At 52.7% G+C, this 16,391-nt stretch overlaps 1 protein-coding gene across 1 annotated transcript in view; it reads right to left on the bottom strand.

Moving 5' to 3' along the window:
* Positions 1-16,391, bottom strand: part of PLXNA2 (plexin A2) — a 134,838-nt gene that overhangs the window by 26,685 nt on the left and 91,762 nt on the right. Inside the window, exons 9-14 of the mRNA XM_035561404.1 lie at positions 14,341-14,541; positions 12,319-12,415; positions 11,925-12,118; positions 7,062-7,213; positions 3,901-4,018; positions 1,177-1,313 (exon numbers count right to left, since the gene is read on the bottom strand). Of these exons, the coding sequence (XP_035417297.1) occupies positions 1,177-1,313; positions 3,901-4,018; positions 7,062-7,213; positions 11,925-12,118; positions 12,319-12,415; positions 14,341-14,541 (899 nt within the window). The remainder of the gene's footprint in view (positions 1-1,176; positions 1,314-3,900; positions 4,019-7,061; positions 7,214-11,924; positions 12,119-12,318; positions 12,416-14,340; positions 14,542-16,391) is intronic.

The following is a 16,391-nucleotide window of genomic DNA, read 5'->3' as shown; positions in this document are numbered from 1 at the left end:
CAAGCCCCAGCCTGCTCCTGTGGTGCTTGGCTGAAGACGGACAGGGAATGATCACTGTTAATATCCCAACACGTTCCCATGTCTGCATATTCACAGATCCCATAACCGTGAACCTTGTCGTCTTCCAGATGAGAAATTCACCTCCAGGGGTCATTGCATTCCCAGAAACTTCCTTCAATCCCCCTGGGCAGCCCGAGCTGGGATTTAGAAGGCAGAATCCCTGCACACATCACACCGCTTCGGTCGGGTTCCTGGGCATTTCCAAGGCTTGCAAGCCGCAGAGAAAAAGCAAAGGGAAGCCCCAGCCTGCAGGGACTGGGCACGGGCTCCGAGCTGGTGCCTTGTGGCTCAGGCTCCTGGCTCAGGCTCACGGGTACACGTGGCACCCAGTGGCAGCAGGGCGCCTGGGTGCGCCCAGTGCAGGGTGTGTATGCGATGCACACAGATGTTCACTGCTGGTGTCTTTTTTTAACTAAGCCTCAAGAAAACCCATTAAACCCTGCAAATGTCAACTCGGCGTTTACACTGCTGGGTAAAAAGCAAATTTGCCCTAGATATCCCGGGGGAGATTTGTGGCTGCGTGTGATCCTCGGCAGCAGGCGGGTGAGGATCCCGGCTCTGCTCCGCCACTCAGGGCCCCCCCCCCCCCCCAGCTCTGATGGTTTTTGGAAGGGGCAGACACCCACAGCAGGGGCTGCAACAAAAGTTGTGTGAGGTGCTGGTCTGTGAAAAGAGAAACCTGAAGTTTGTCAAAACATTTCTTCAGTGGCAGACTTGGCTGTGCGAGGTTAGTGGTTGGACTTGACGACCTTTAGGTCTTTTCCAATCTAAATGTTTCTGTGATTCTATAAATATTACATTTTCATCAGATCACACCAGTCTGGGGGCAGGTACTGATGACTGCTGTAAACATTTTACAACTGCAGTGCTGTTTGCCTGAGATTTTTGGACCAGTTAAACACCTAACAGCCTTAAAGCGGAGCAATGGCCAGCACTACTACAGATGCGCCCCATCCTTCACCAAATAAGGCTCAGTGACAATAGGAAAGACAACAACCTCACAAAATAAATGAAAGCAGGGGAGCTCTCAGGGGTTCCCAGATGCATTTTTGAGGCTCAAAAATTTTTGATGCATGCTTGGCTACAGCAGCCCCGTGTCCGGGCTCGGCCCCTTACCCCTGGAAGGCGCAGCTCTGGTTCCCCAGCAGCACGGAGACGCGGCTGCCAGCGCCCAGGTGGTGCCCGGCGATGGTGACCAGTGTCCCGCCCGACTCGGGGCCGCGGCTGGGTGTCAGGAAGCTCACGGCTGGCGTCTGAGGAAAGACGAGGAGAAGGTCAGCAGTGCTCCTGCCTGCGCACGGGGAGCAAAAGAAAACCCTTTTCAAAGCAAAACAGAGACGTGTCCCGGACACCCGACAAACCTCCTGCTAAAATTTTGAACCCTGCTGTGAACGAAACACACCTCAGAGAAGTAACTGCAAGTTCAGCCTGGGCAAACTCAAGTACTTACCTTTGCCTTTGTTCCTCAATAAATAAACAAAGCCAGCTGCTTGCACTGCGGTTTCAAAAATGAACTGGAGTGCAAACCAAGCAAACTGCCACAATGGAGATCCGAACACAACTGCCTAAAGTTTGCTGCTGTGGTAAAACATAAAAAATAAAACTAAAACCAGGGCACGGTAATGGGAAATACTGGACCACATTAACAAAACGCAGCGCCAGCAGCCCCAGACTCACGTGAAGCAGCATGCTGGCACCGTGGGGGCAGAGCCTGTTTCCTACTGCCGATGGGAAGACATCTCGGTGAGTGCATTTACATCCCACTTGACATTTTGTCAGTGATATTATGGCAGCAGTGCCACCTCTTTATCCTGCCTCGTGCTCGTGATAGCTATTTGTCCCCCTTAATGGAATTTGCAGAAAGATGGTACCTTTTTATTTGTTTTCCATCAGTGGATATAACCAAATTGTTTTACTAATGCTTCCCCATTACCCTCTTTATGACTCTCATCTGCAGCTGGCAGCCTCCCAGCCCCACTCCCTCGGTGCCACCTGCCTGGCAGCTCGCTGCGTTTGTGCTGCTTTCCAAACACAACTGGGGTTTTCTGGGTGCGCAGCAGCTCAGACCAAAAGCCCGTTTGACCCTGACTCCTCACTCCTATGAAAAACACACAATCCACCCCATTATGGATAATTATGGAATAATTTTACAGGGGGGGAAATTCCTTCTTCCCGCTGCCGGCCCTGCACTGGGGACAGGCTGCTCGTGGGAACCCAGGGACACCCAGAGCGGGTACTTCACACATTTCTTAGCTCCAGCCTCTTACAATCCTCCAAAATTTAAAGCATTGCCAGGCTCAGAAGCTGGGGCTGCAACCCCGAGAAGCTGTAGATTTGAGGGCCCAAACCAGAGACCTGCAAAACCTCCCAGTCCTGAGGCGAGGAGGCTGGCAGCGGATGAGGGTCTGAAAGCTATATGAGAATTTTCCATCTTCAGCTCATGATTTGGTGATAATTGTGACAGATTTACAGATCCGAAGTAGCTCCAAGGTTCCACCTCCCCAGACGAAATGGGTGTAATTAGGGTGCGAGCACAGCTCCCGCCTGGTAGCAGACACCAGATGAGCTCACCAAGGCACGAACCCTCCCAGGGTCAAAGCACAGCTCTGCTTTAAGGTACCAATCAATTTTACTACTGACTTTAATGGCATAAACCAGCTGTAATGGAATTTGTGGTGGTGCCAAAGAGAAAAAATAGAGGCCAAGTAACAAAAGGAAATGATATATGCGAAGTTTTAGATGCCTGAAAAAAGAAACGATAATCATAGTGGGTACTGAAAATCAGAAGCAACAATGCAAAGGATGATGCTCGACATATGCTTACCAGGTTGCTGCAAGGTACTACTCCACGACTCATTGCTGATATTGCCTTCCACTGGCTCCTGATTATTGTTCAACACAAACCAAGAGAGCATCCTCTTTTGTGCCACCTGAGAATCTGCCTTTAACTAATGGCCAGTCTGGGGACTGGCAGTGCCCTGTGATGATCAAAGGCTGTTCTGGTGTATTTAAGCAAAATTTCACCTCATCTAGCAACACGGAAACACCCAAAGGAGAGAAGGAATCCGTGATCCCTGAATCTCTTCACTTTACTCTCAAGTAGACAGAGGTGTCCTGGGAGCAGCAGCACTCCTGGCCTGTAACACTGGTTTCTGAAGGTACAATGGAATATCGTGGTACAGAAAATGGGAACTTCATGACCCTAAAGTTAAGGGTGGACTCAGGTGCTTGCTCTCTTCCTCCGTGCATTTCTGTGTTCAAGCAAAAAGCCCCACCAGTGCCTGTACTGTGCATACACAGGCAAGCAAACCTTCAAAACCAAGCAGAAGCAATGCTGTAGATTTCTGCCCTTAGCTAAGGCCCAAAGTAACAATGTTCATTCATCACTCTTCCTTACCCAAGACGGGATAAAAATTTGAGTCCCAACTCCAATTCCTTGGAAAATTATGCACAGAAAAGCCCTTGGGTATAGAACAAAGCCATGCTTTGCGAAGTGCTCCTGCTCCAAGTACACCAACGCACTTCGCAAGGAGTAACCTAGCCCAGCAAGTCAAGGGTTATCTCTATTCTGGAGGTGCAAAGCTGAAACCAAATGCTGTAGAAACCCTGGTTGAAGGTTCCCATCTAAATCCTGTCTATTCTGTAAACCCACACAAGCTTTACATCCTGAAAACCAGGCTCGTTGACTGGGCAGCTCCAAACAAGCAGCTCGTGCAACATTATGGGGAAAGCATTTGAAAAATCTGGGGTTGCCTTTTGGTGTCGGAGCCCCAGCGTTTGCCGCGTGCCCCTGCAGAGCCCAAGCCTTGCAGGGCGCTCCCCGCCTCGCAGGGCACTCACCACGAAGGAGTACTGCTGCGCGGACCTGGCCGTGAACTCGGGCTTGCACTCTCCGATGCACAGGAGCACTGGGCCGGAGCTGATCCCTGGAAGCGCCTGCCCCATTTCACAGACGATCCTGGAAGCAGAAACGCTGCAGTGAGGCTTTGTCAGGAGGTGCCAGCAGCACCCTGTGCGGAGCTAGGTTCTTTTTTTTTTTTTTTCCCCTCTCCCCTCTTTAACTTTGATATCTGCCTCTCTGAAAGAAGTTAATTACTGAGTCTATTTTTACCCCATGTAGTGATTTAAAGAAAAAAAAAATCAAAATTAGACATAATTATTACAAGCTGTAAACTCCAGAGCAAAGCAGAGCACTAATGGCAATATATTAGCCAGTAGCAAAGTGAGTGCGAAGTCCTTAGAGTAACAGATGAGTTCATTAAGGGAACAGCTCACACTGCAGTCTCCCAGTTAATCAAAAATGGAGAAACCTGCTCCGGGATGATAGAGACAGACGTGGCGAGCCAGCTTTGCCGTGGAGACAGGGCTGAGCATGCTGACGCTGGTGGATGGAGTCAGTGGAAACCAGAGACACGGATCCTGTGCTCCTCTGCACCCAGCTCAGCCCCTCCGGGGCACCCCAAGGTGACATCGGGAGCTCAGACAGGGGCTGCTGGGGTGCACGGTGGTGGCCGGAGGGGCTGAGCCCCGCCACCCAAAGCTCCCAGGGCACTGGTGATGCCTCCTGGAGCTGACAGCACTGAACGCCGCCGTGCCAGCACGTTTGTCATGGATGCAGCAAGAGGTTTCCACAGGGACATAAGCTGGCTGAGGTCTTTAGGTAGACCTAAGGGATCTGCTGCTTGCTCCCATGGCAATGCTGGAAAGAAAGTCGAGAGCATTGTGCCAGGCACTGGAAACCTGAGGATATGAGTAACCTGCCTCGGCAGAGGGAGCAGTGATGAAGGTAAGGAAATGCTTGTCAGTGCTTGGCCTGAGAGCCAGAGCTGGAGGAAAAACCAGAGTTTTCTTTCCCTGCTGAGGCTGAAGGTGCTTTTGCAAAGTGGCAGGGGAAATGCTTGCTTTTCCACTGATCATGTGCAAATGCATGAAAGGATCCAATTTGTGAAGGCAGCATTTCAGCAGCCTTCAGCAGCATTAAATTCACTGCGAGCAAACTAAAATAAAAAGACGAAAGGAAGAAAGAACCTGCAAACAGCATACACAGGTGATGCCAGGAGGCCTAACGAAATACATACATGCTAATAAAGAGCTCTCGTGTGAAAGTCCTTATTGCTGCAGATCAAAACAGGTTGCCTAGAGAGACGCTGCCTTTGCAGAACAGAAAGGGAAGCATCTCAGCTGCATGCCTTAATCTGCCACGTGTTCTGCTCTGCCTTTCAGCCAGCCATCGCCTGGGCACCTCTCTCCTCCGCCTGCCTCCTCATTACTTCTCCTCCTGCAAGCCAGTGCCGAGGAGGCTGGCTTTCAGCGAGGGTCAGGACAGAGGGCTGCAATGTGGGAGCAGTAATCTGTACTTCCGCAGCAGGCGGGCAAACAAAGCCCCGCTCGAGATACACACACCAAGGGCTATGCACAGGGGGAACACCAAATACTCAACTGTTGGCCCCTGAAGCAGCAGCCGAGGGCACGGAGCGCATCTCTGGTACAGCACCAGGCATGACCCTGCAAGGGACAGGGGCACGAACGACCCCAGTACACCTGATCCTGATTTCTGATAAAAGCCAAATCCCCAGCAGGTACCTTGTTACAAAATGATGCATTCGGCAGAGCTGTAGGGTGCTGATTGCTGGGCTAAGTGGCCCTTTCACCAACATTAACCTAATTGCTGGCTGATAGATTGCGTGGCTGGAGCATATGGTGAGTCATTACAGTCTTGGAATTCAGTCTGCCCACAGAAGCCTTAAGAGGGTCCTTTTATCTGTATTCATCTTTAAAAGGCAGCTCTCATGCTAACGCTTGCTGTTATCTGCCCAGGGTAAATGTTTTAATGATGTTAACAAACTTTGAAAGCTCAAGAGCCATAATTAGAGTCATGATTATAAAATCAGGGTTTCATACCATCAAAGGAGGACAATTTTATAATATTCTGCCTTTTATTTGAAAAATAAAATAAAACACAATGCTGCTCAGCAGAACAGCCCATGCCACAAGTCACAGCGGCACGCTAGGTGCATGCCTGGAGCCACAGCTGCACTAACGCTGGTGGTGCTGTGCTGCCACAGCACCCTTCACCCGGTGGCCAGAGAACACCGACCGACCAACTGCTTGCTTCCAAGTGGAGGGGATTTGGGCTGCAGGTGGGGAAAATGGTGGCAGGGAGTGAGCAAACAACAAACCTGTGCCAACGTGTCCCAGTGACGGGCGCTTCTGCTGCGCTGGGGCTCAGACCAGGAGCCACCGATGGGATGTCACCGCCAGATGACAACTGCCTCCAGCTGCTGCCGGAGCTGGGGCACGTCCGTGCTGGTGGTGGCCATCCCTGGGGAGCTGCCACATCCCCCCGGCCACCCTGGTCCCCAGCAGGTGACATCGGAGGGCCCATGGGGACACTTCACACACTGCACCTCCCCTGCCCAGCACCGATGACCCCCAGCACCACGGCTGACCTGAGCAATCCCCAGGCAGCAGCAGGACCAGGTGTCACCGTGGGAGGTTTATTCGCCCATCTTCTGTTACGTGCCTATTTTGTAATTTTTGGTTGACGTTTTTCTTAGTGAAACAAATGAATTGACTCCAGCGGAGGCCCATTTGGATTAAGGGGCTGTCACCACCTCACATGCCTAACAAATGGCTGCGCGCAGCCGGCGGCGCCGGCTGAATTTCAAGTGCGAGGGGGAGCGGAGGGGGCAGAGAGGATCAGCATCAACAGCAAGGTGCTCATCAGAAAAGTTGCTTAGCAAAGCAGGAACTGCCGTGTGGAAGGGAACAAAACGCTTAATGAAAGCTTAAAGGGCTGTTTGACCCGCAAGACACCATCCAAGCACCCTGTCCCCTCCCGGCCGCAGGGGCACCATCCATCTCCGGACCCGTTCCTGAAGCTCTGCAGAGCTGGAGCGGGTGCAGGAACCTCCCGGGGGCTGGAGGATTTATTGCCCTCCTGTGCGTTTGCTTCCATGGCTGGAGGCTGGGGAAGAGGCAACATCCCCGAGGCCACTCACTGTTCGGCGACGACGTACTGCTCCGGCAGCGGCGTGCACGGCACCCCCGCCACCTGCACGCCATGGGCGATCTCCGAGAAGTCCAGGCCCAGGTTCACGCCGCGAATGGTCACCCTGGTGCCTCCTTCCGGGGGGCCTGACACCGTCAGGATCTAGAGGGAAGCACAACGTGGGTCAAGCTGTGGGAGGAAAAGGGAGCTGGTTCCCCCAGGAACCCCATGCCTGGCTGGGAAAGGAGCCCCCGTTGTGCGGGCTGCCCACCTACACCATGCCCCCCCTGCCGCAGCCACCGAGGGCACCCCAGAGAAGCTGACAAAGCTAAAACCCCCGTGTGTTGTCCTCAGAGGGGACATCGAGGGTCCCTGAGCCCGTAGCTTGGACAATGGCACTCCGCAGACAGAATAAACCTGGCTCCTTTTTCATAGACTACACAACAGACAGCAAGTAACCTTCCAGAAGCTGCCCACTGCTTTGCAGAACCTTGTTAACTTCTGCCTTGGCTGCTCCCTGAATGTTAATATCACATTTTATTAGTAAGTTGGCACCTCGAGTGACTTAGAAATGTTAAAGGGCGAGGTGTGTGCTTTAAAGCTGCCTGTTTATAGCCTACCTCAGCCGTAATCAGCCCTGCTTCTATGGACTTTCATCAAGGACAATATCCTCTTCCATGAGCAGTATAAATTACAGTAACGTATAGTCACAAGATTTGGACCCAAGACTCTCAAACAATTGTTTTGAATCTGCCACCAGCCTGTTATTGCTCTTGGGTGAGTTACTAATCTTCTCAATGCTACAGCTGTTATTAATAAACAAACAATCTATAATAATGCACTTTAATTAATTTAATGAATAAATCTTGTTTATGTTTGTCAGTTCCACCTTTGTCTTTGGCAACAGATTTCAGCTGCTCAGGTCCCTTTCCTCAGTGTTTCTGGCTGCCTGGCAGCTTTTCCTCCACCTTCCCACAAGCTCGCTGGTCCCTGCTCGTGAGCAGCTTCAGAAGAGGCACAAGCCCCAGCCCCAGCCTGTACCTGTGTCCCGCTGCCCTGTGGGGCCGGCACCCCAAAACAGCCCCGCTTGCACCCTCCTCATAGCCCCATGTGTGCTGCATGTCCCCGCATCCCCTTCCCATCCCCTGCAAGCTGCCAACACCAGCAGGACGCCCCCAGCACCCTTCCACCTCCCTGCCCTCTCTGCTTCTGCCACATTTCGGGTCTCAGCTGAGCCATTTTCCTTCTCCCATCCTTACGTCTCAACTTCTTGCTCTCCACCTCTGCTCCTGTTTAAGGCTCTGTTACCGAATCTGGCAAAACATGGGGGGGTTCGGCCTGCTCTCTGTGCCCAGGTGTGGGCATCACCGCATCTCAAAGCACCTTGGCTTTCCTCTGCACCTGCTTCAACTTCTACCTCCCTCTCCCCCCGACCAACGACGGAGGTTTCTGATCCATTCATCACACCCTGCCTGTTGTGCTGCTGCCCTCTGTACCTCGTACCGCAGAGCATGTCACGTCCTGTATCATTCAGCTCCGCCAAGCACTGCGTGCCCACAAAAGACACAGTACAAAATCAAGCTGTATTGCATTACACTGCGTCCTGAAGGCCCGCGCTGCTAATGCTTACACCGCTAGCTGGGAATCACCTGAGCTCGGCAGTTCACGTACTTGACAGCTACAACTGTCCTTTGCAGCTCCAGATTACACTAAAACGCGTTTTGTTGTAGCACCTGCACTGCCAGGCTCGTTGGCCCCTTCCCCTCTTCAGAAAGCAGTTGCAGTTTGCCATTTCCTGACCTTACCACGACTAGCGGAGCCAAACGGCCCTGCCAAACAAAGCAGGGCTGATTCTGTATTTTGAAAATGTCCTGACCTGGAAAATCCCCAATACGGAGCTCCACTCGACCTAGATTTTAGTGGTCGCTAATTGAACAGTTTTGAAGTAACTGTGCCATAAAGCAGCCCCAGGGTTAGAACAGATGCATTCAATTAATTACAGCTGGGGAGATTCAGTCAAAGTCGCAGGAAGATGAGGAGCCTTAAAGGTCCAGTAGCAGGAGTGCCCTGACCCCAGCACCCCTGGGTGTGCTCAGCAGGGCCAGCCTGGGGCCGGTGGTGCTGGAGGGCTGCCCAGGCTGCAGGGCTCCCTGCGGTGACCGCCCAGGTTTCTGTTCCCAGATAGAAAGCATGAGGAAGAAATACACCCCAAACAACCACACCGCACCTGCTCGCCTCCTGTCGGCCCTAATAAAGCGGTGTTTCAGTAACTCACGCTGCAACCCATAGGGGTGTGCTCGGTACAGCAGCTCTCAGCCTCGGAGCTCTGTAGAGGATGGAAAGAACCCAAAAAAGCAGCTATGGGAAAGCAAGGCCGTTACCAGGACTCATACGCTGGCTGCGGAAGGGGCTATACCTCTGCCAGAAATTTTTTAGGACGTCTTGAAAACAGTCTGAAAAACACTACTATCCAAGGTGGGGCCTGGAAGGCCTTTGGGTATGCTGATGCCCTGAGCTGTCCGCCTCTGCTCACTGCCTCAGCCTGGAACAAACGAGCAACCCACCTCCTCTGATAACGCCTGTTCCCTGCTGCACAGTGAGAGGACTCAGCAAGTGCAAAGCATTGAGTTATTCCTAGAAAGGCTTCAAATACACAACGTAGATGGTGATAGGAGCTTGATTACCCTTGTGCCCAGCCCTCACACCACATAAGGGACACGGATACCGCACTGCGCTGCTCTTGGTGCTTGACACCGAGGTTGGCACCTGAGGGACCCTGCAGGGGCACCCCGCTTCCCTCCCCAGCCCGCAGAAGATGCTGCTGTAACAACACGAGCTGCGTGTTGTCAGCCCCACGTCTTGCACAGTTCAGCATTTGACAAAAAGCAGTATTTAGCTAGAAGTCTGTGCATGAGCCAGGGAGCCCTAGGACAGGACTTTCCCTCTGGAGCTGGGGGAAGCTGAGAGCCTGCGACACCTTGGCATCTGCTACGGTGCGGAGAGAGCACCCTGCTTGCACAACGGATGGCACAACCCCTGCCCCTCCCAAACCTCATCCACCTTCGCTCTCTTTGTCTTTTTTCATCCCGCTCCAAGCTGTCCGGATCCCAGCTGATGAGCCCAGCGGGGAACCAGCACATGAGCATTGTCATCCCGGCATGATCCTTCCTCGTCTCTGCCTCGGCTGATAGCACATTCAGAACCTAATTGTTATCTCCGCAGAGCAGCTCCATTATTCAGCCTGACACTGCCCCCCCTTCAGTTGTTTGTTGCACTGATGTTATATTAATGAGGCCTGCAAATAAATGAATAGGAGATCAGAGTGCCGCTTGTTCACAAGAAAACTGATTTTTATTTATTTATTGCTAAGACCACAGACTGCATGGAAGTCTTATGCTGTTAAAGGGACACTGTTGGTGATGGCAAGGCCTCACAGTGAGATGGGGCAAAAAAAAAGGGCTGCGTGCAGCCTGCTGCCCACTTGCTTTTATGACTATTAAAGTGTGATCTCTTCTTGCTAGTTACGCGTCCCCCAAAGGCACTGGACCCGGGAGTAAAGCCCTTGACCTTCAGCTTCAGAGGAAGAGCGAAAGTGGCCAGATGAAGCAAAAGGAGTGGAAAACAGCCTGTTTTAAACGCTCTTTTAGCGTGAGTCATGCAGGGTGTTTGTAACACAGGCACTCATATGGGAAAGCACTGCTCTCCAGTCTAAGATTTTAAAGCCAGTGCCGGTGGAGCGGAGGCAGCGTGCCAGCAGCTCCGGCTTGAACCTGAGTGATGGCCCTGCCAGAAGAGTGCTCCCCGCGGGCCTTTCCGTGCAGCAAGGGGCACTGCAAATGGCACCTGAAGAACTCAAGGAACTCCAATACCCATTAAAAGCACCCAACAGCAATGAAGGCTGTAACAGTCTCACGGTCTCCACTTTTCTGGAGGAACAGCGGGATGAGAGAGATGTTGACTTCTGCTGTTGAAGGGTTCGGGATTAGGAATATCAACCTTGCAGGGTTTCTGCTGAGGCTTTCCCATTTTCTATACACCTGGCTACTCAGGAATTTTGCAAAACTCTCCAAGACAGACTCTCCTCAGCAACATCCTCCCTCTCTCACATCCAACCCTGAGACAACACAGCAAGCCTCCGTGCCTTTCTTCCATAAAAACAAGGTGAATGCCTTCCTCCCAGGGGGTCAGAGCATGAGCTGCTCTGACAGAACTGGTGTAGAAACCAGTCTGAACTATGAGAAAGCTTCCCCACACGAAGGGGCCCTGGCTGAGCTGGTGCACACGCGTGTGCTGAGTCCTGCTGCTTCCCTGCCAGCTGTTCTTCAGCCAGGGACATCAGTGCACCAGGCCACTTAGACACAACATCATGCTACACCTGCACCTCCTGCAAAACGGACACACGCTCAGGGCAAGGGAGACTATTTTGTTAATGAAGCTGATTAAGTGAGAAACAAAAATCTCCTTCCATTCCCACCTGGTAGGAGTGTCACTTCTAATAGTAACATTAACAGACCACGAGAGGTTTTATTGGTAGAAGTGCTCCTGGGAGACTCAGCGGTCTGAACGGAAACATCAGAAACATCAGAAACATCAACTACAGACTAATTAGCTCCCTAGTTTAATTAGCATTCCTGCACCGGTCTGCAGCGGTCACCCCACCACCGGCAGCATCGCGGCGAGTGAGAGCTGCATGGCGGGGCAGCGGCTGCAAACCCTGCTCACACCCAAGGTGACTTCGCAGGAAGCAATCGAGCATTTTTGTTCCCCACCCTTCAGCTCCGGATGGGCAGTGGGGTGCTGGGGACAGCCCCGAGCCCCCCCGAGATGGGGGCAGAAGGGGCCAGGGGCGGGCAGAGCCCAGCGGCGCTCTTACCTCGGTGATGCGCGGGTTGGAGCACTTGACGTTCCTGCTGGACCAGTCGAGCCAGGGCTGGGCGGCCGGGGGGCCGCAGTGGGGCCGCAGCGTGCACTTGGCCTCCCCGCTGCACCACCCGCACTCGAACTTGGGGTCGGCTTTGAGGCAGAGCCCGCAGCTCTCGCGCTGCGCCGCGCACTTGTACAGGTGCACTGCGGGAAGGGAGGACAGCACGCAATGAGTTGTTTCTCCCCACGGGTCATTTTTTGAGCTTTAGTCTGGGGGCTTCCAGTGGTTCTCCCACTGTTGTGGTGCAGGAGCTGCTCTTGCCCAACGTGGGGTCGCCCAGGACCACCACGTCCCTCCCTCCCAGCCCTCGTGGTGCTGCGGGGACGAGCCCAAGCACCGTTACCTTTCAGGTCCTCCGGGTTGTCGATGACAAAGTTCCCGTTCCACACCACAGCAAAGTCCACGGCCAAGTTGCTTATGTCCATCCCGTCATAGAGGTACTGGGGAAGAAACCAGAGTGAGATGCCTGCGGGGATGCTACCAGGAAACGCAGATTTTTTAACAAGCAGTGATTATTCTCTGCATCATGCGCTGATGTCTGAACCACCACCACCACTTCTACACTTCAGCTCTAGGGTCCTGCTTTGGCTTCCTCCTCCTCACCGGGAAGAGATAATTAAATCAGATCTAGTCCCTGTGAGAGGCAATAGATTAATTATTCCACTCGCAGTGGCTGCTCTTGTCACTCAGTCTCTAGCTTATCAATACAGCCCCTCCAGATAATCACACTGCAAGGACTGCTGCCTTCAGGCTAACTCCTTATACAGTCACCATGCACCCTAGTGTGACTGGGAGCTCAAAAATCATGCTACACAGCTTTGGCTGATGAAATAGGCATCAGCTGAGAAAAAGTAGATGGTGCAGAGAGGGCCTTGCTGTGTCTGCGCGTCAGTCGAGTCTATGACAGCACTGATGTGAATTATTCACCTTCTCGTGGACATCCGGGGGCTGCAGAGAGAAGCTGGATGCTTCATGTGAATTCCCAGTGTGTTTTGAAATTCCCATCATTGCCATTAGCACCAATGAGGCCTCGTCCAGATGCTCTCTTTAAGTCGATCAAGAGCTGCTAAAAAATCTTTAAAAAGTGAGCGCTGCCATCATCTTTGGGATGAGGGAATGATGATTAAATGAAAGCAGACTGCTCAGAGGTTGTCTCCGTGCAACAGGTGCACTGTTTAACTTGCTTTCGGTCACAGGGATTTACCTTGCCTGGGTTTTACTAAGTTGGTATGAAACCAGATCTGTTCGGCTGATGGAGCCGTGAGAGTAGAATTGCTCTTAAATTCTCTGTCTACCACTTCCTATTAGCCTAACAGGAATAAAAGTGCTTCCCTAATGTTTATAAATTGCTTTAGATAGGAAAAGTACTACACAGTATTAATACATTTATTAGCCAGCAAGCTGCAAGGCCCAAAGACAGCCAGTGATGGATAAATATCCAGTGAAACTTTTAAAAATTCAAAACTTGATTAACAATTTAAGTCCATCTGCACTGAATACTAAAGCAGCCCCTGAAGTTCCTCGTTCTGCTGCCTGAAACAAACCGAGCACACCCTGCCTGACCCCGGGCCCCCGAGGAGGCCGAGGACGCGGCTCCCCCCTGCCCTGCCGCCAGCAGATGTGTGCTGGGTGCTGCGCCAACGCGTGCTGTGCCCGGAAGGGTGGCTTTGGGCAGAGGGAAGCTGCCTTTGGCCATACATGATCCCTGGGTAAAATCCTGCCCGGTCCATTTGCAGGGCTCAGCCCCATCCTGTACAAGCTGAGGCCGAGCTGCCTTCCCCTGCCTGCTTCTTCAGCAGCATCCCTCCGGAAATTTCCTTCCCTCTGCTGCGTTCTCTCCCCTGGCACTTTTCCTTCCCCCTCCCTCCCCGCACCATGCGGCGGTTCAGCATTTCTGTATTCATCAAGCCACCGTGACCTGGAATTTGACAGCTCCCTGATAAGGGGTCTGCGATTCTCGTTATCTCTCCCATGTGAATTAGCTCGCCTTGACACCTTGGTGCATTCCCTCCTCCTCCCTTCCCCTCGCTGACCCCCGCAGTCGGGCGAGGAAGCACCAGATACGGGGCCAGCACCACAAAAACACCCACAGCGGCTCCCACCTGCGCCTGGGGCCAGCTTAACTCCAGGACTTTTTGCTCCTTCCTTCCCCTTCCCTCCCCGCTGCTGAGCCCACCTCCCTCGCAGCAGCCTGTTTTGGAAAGGCGCTGCGTGGGGAGGAGGGGAGGCTGCTTCAGCTAAAAAAGAAACACGACGGGAGGCAACCCCATTCTCCAGAGCTGCTGGCGGCTCCTGAGCAGCCCCAGCCCCGTCCCCACGCTGTCCCCAGGCACCCAGCAGCACCCCGAGCCCCAGGCACCCTCACCGAGCTGTTCTGGCACTGCACGCTGGAGCTGTTGAAGCGCAGGGCAGGCACACGGTGGATCACGCCCTGGATGCTCAGCACGCACTCGTAGCCGCGCTGCCCGGACTGGGGCTGGGGCAGGTTTCTGGCTTTCAGTGTGATGGGCTTCACCTCTCCCACCGGGATCAGGATCTCCTCTGTGGGGAAGAGCTGGGGGCAGTCCTGGGGGCAAGAGAAGACAGCGGGAGGTCACGGCAGGGATGGGACATCCACGGCTCCAACCACAGCTCCAACCACGTCTCAGCCCGCCGTGAGCTGGCCGATGCCCCGAGCACACCTTCGGCACGCAGGGCAGGCAATTCGTGGTGTGCCCACGCAGCTGCAGGCTCCGTGCAGAAACGCAGAACCCCAAGGTACAGCTCCCCTGCTGGGGAGCGGTGCTGAGCTTTGAAGTGTACAAAATACCATGAAACTGGAAACAGTCTGTTAAATTTTCCATTTAAAACCATGTGAAAATATTTCAAACGTCAGCGTGGTTGCAATAAAGGAACGAAGAGAAGAGCAAAATGCTGCTGCCTCCAAAACTCTGTATTTGTTGTACGGAAAGCGTGGAAGTGGTTGGTCTTGGGCTCTTAAACAGCTAAGCACGGTAACTAAAGCAGTAAGTAGGGAAGCATTATTTGTTTCCACTTCTGCCACTATCTGGCCAAAATAATGCAATTGTAAATTAATAGCAAGCTTAATATTGGCTACCAACACTGTTATTGCACTAGCTCGAGACTTCTTTACAGAAGATGCTGTACGCAAGTGAAACTGTCCCTACGAACGTCACTTCACAGATGAGCCCATCACCAGCTCCGCGCAAGCCAGGAGCATTCGATGGATGTCTGAATGATAATCTGAGAGGAACCACAAAAAAAAACATCAGTGCGTGGTAACTATATGACATCTCTCCCAATAGCTCTCAACATCCCAAGCATTATCTCCTCACAGCACATTGGGAGATGCAGGTTTTCCTCACTTCATATACCAGGAACTGCAACACCACAGACATAGGCTCTGGCCATCAGAAGTATTTACATTCCATTTAGCTCTAATTTGCTTTGATCTAATGGAAATAGGTACCTAAGTACCTGTAAGTAGCTGACAATAAATGATTAACCCCAAGCTAAAGTAGAAGTTTTAGAGGGAAAAAAACCGGACTGTTTCCCTTTGCTCTGCCAAATTCCATACTGGCACCCCAAGCCCTTTGCCACCCAGCCTAGAAATTAAACTAAGTCATGCGGATGGAGAGGTGAGGAGAGCTGTCCTCCGGGCTCCAGCTCGGGCTAGGAGCATGCCCAGGGAGGAAATCCCGTCTCACTAAGGGCCAGCAGGCAGCCGAGCCGCACTCCCAGGCCATGGGATGTTGTTTTGCTACTGGCTCCGGCGAGCTGTAAATGAGAACCAGATGCTGCCCAAGTTTAGAGGAGCCAGTAGCTTAAGCTGCTGCCTCATAAACCTTTTTAGTGGCACTTTTCCTTATATATTTTTTATTTTATTTCTAGCAGGGACTTTCACGGATTAACAGCCAAGAGTGGTTTTTAGCTCCAGCAGCCAGGAAGCTGGCCGTGCTGGGAAGGAAAGAGCAGCCCTTCCCTGCAGTGATGCAGGTCCGCAGGCTGGATGGGAATGCCACCCGAAGCTCAACTCTCGGGTCCCCACAGATCGCAGTACCAGGGGCTCAAATCCCAGCTCAGCCTTCACATCACTCCCAGCAAGCTGCTGAGATCCCGGGTGTTTTCCATCCAGCTGCGAGCTGTGCCGGGCTGTCTTTGCACACACGTTACACACTGCACACCTATCCCAGCTTCTGCTCGAGACCTGGCTGCACGTAGGGCTTGGCCACAGAGCAGCACACGCGGAGACACAGCTGCAGGGCACAGCAGTCCCAGCTCCTTGTCTGGGAGGAGAGGCACCCCGCAGCACCGGGATCCTTCAGCACATGATGATTAAAACCCAGCAGTCTCCAGCCATCTCACCAGTGGGAGAAGCTCAGCGCACAGTCCTGAAAATAATGAATATGTTCTGGA

Source organism: Cygnus atratus, chromosome 24 (assembly GCF_013377495.2).
Source record: "Cygnus atratus isolate AKBS03 ecotype Queensland, Australia chromosome 24, CAtr_DNAZoo_HiC_assembly, whole genome shotgun sequence".
NCBI classification, from domain to species: Eukaryota; Metazoa; Chordata; class Aves; order Anseriformes; family Anatidae; genus Cygnus; species Cygnus atratus.
The sequence above is the reverse complement of the archived record's forward strand: the minus strand, read 5'-3'. Positions and strand labels throughout refer to the sequence as shown.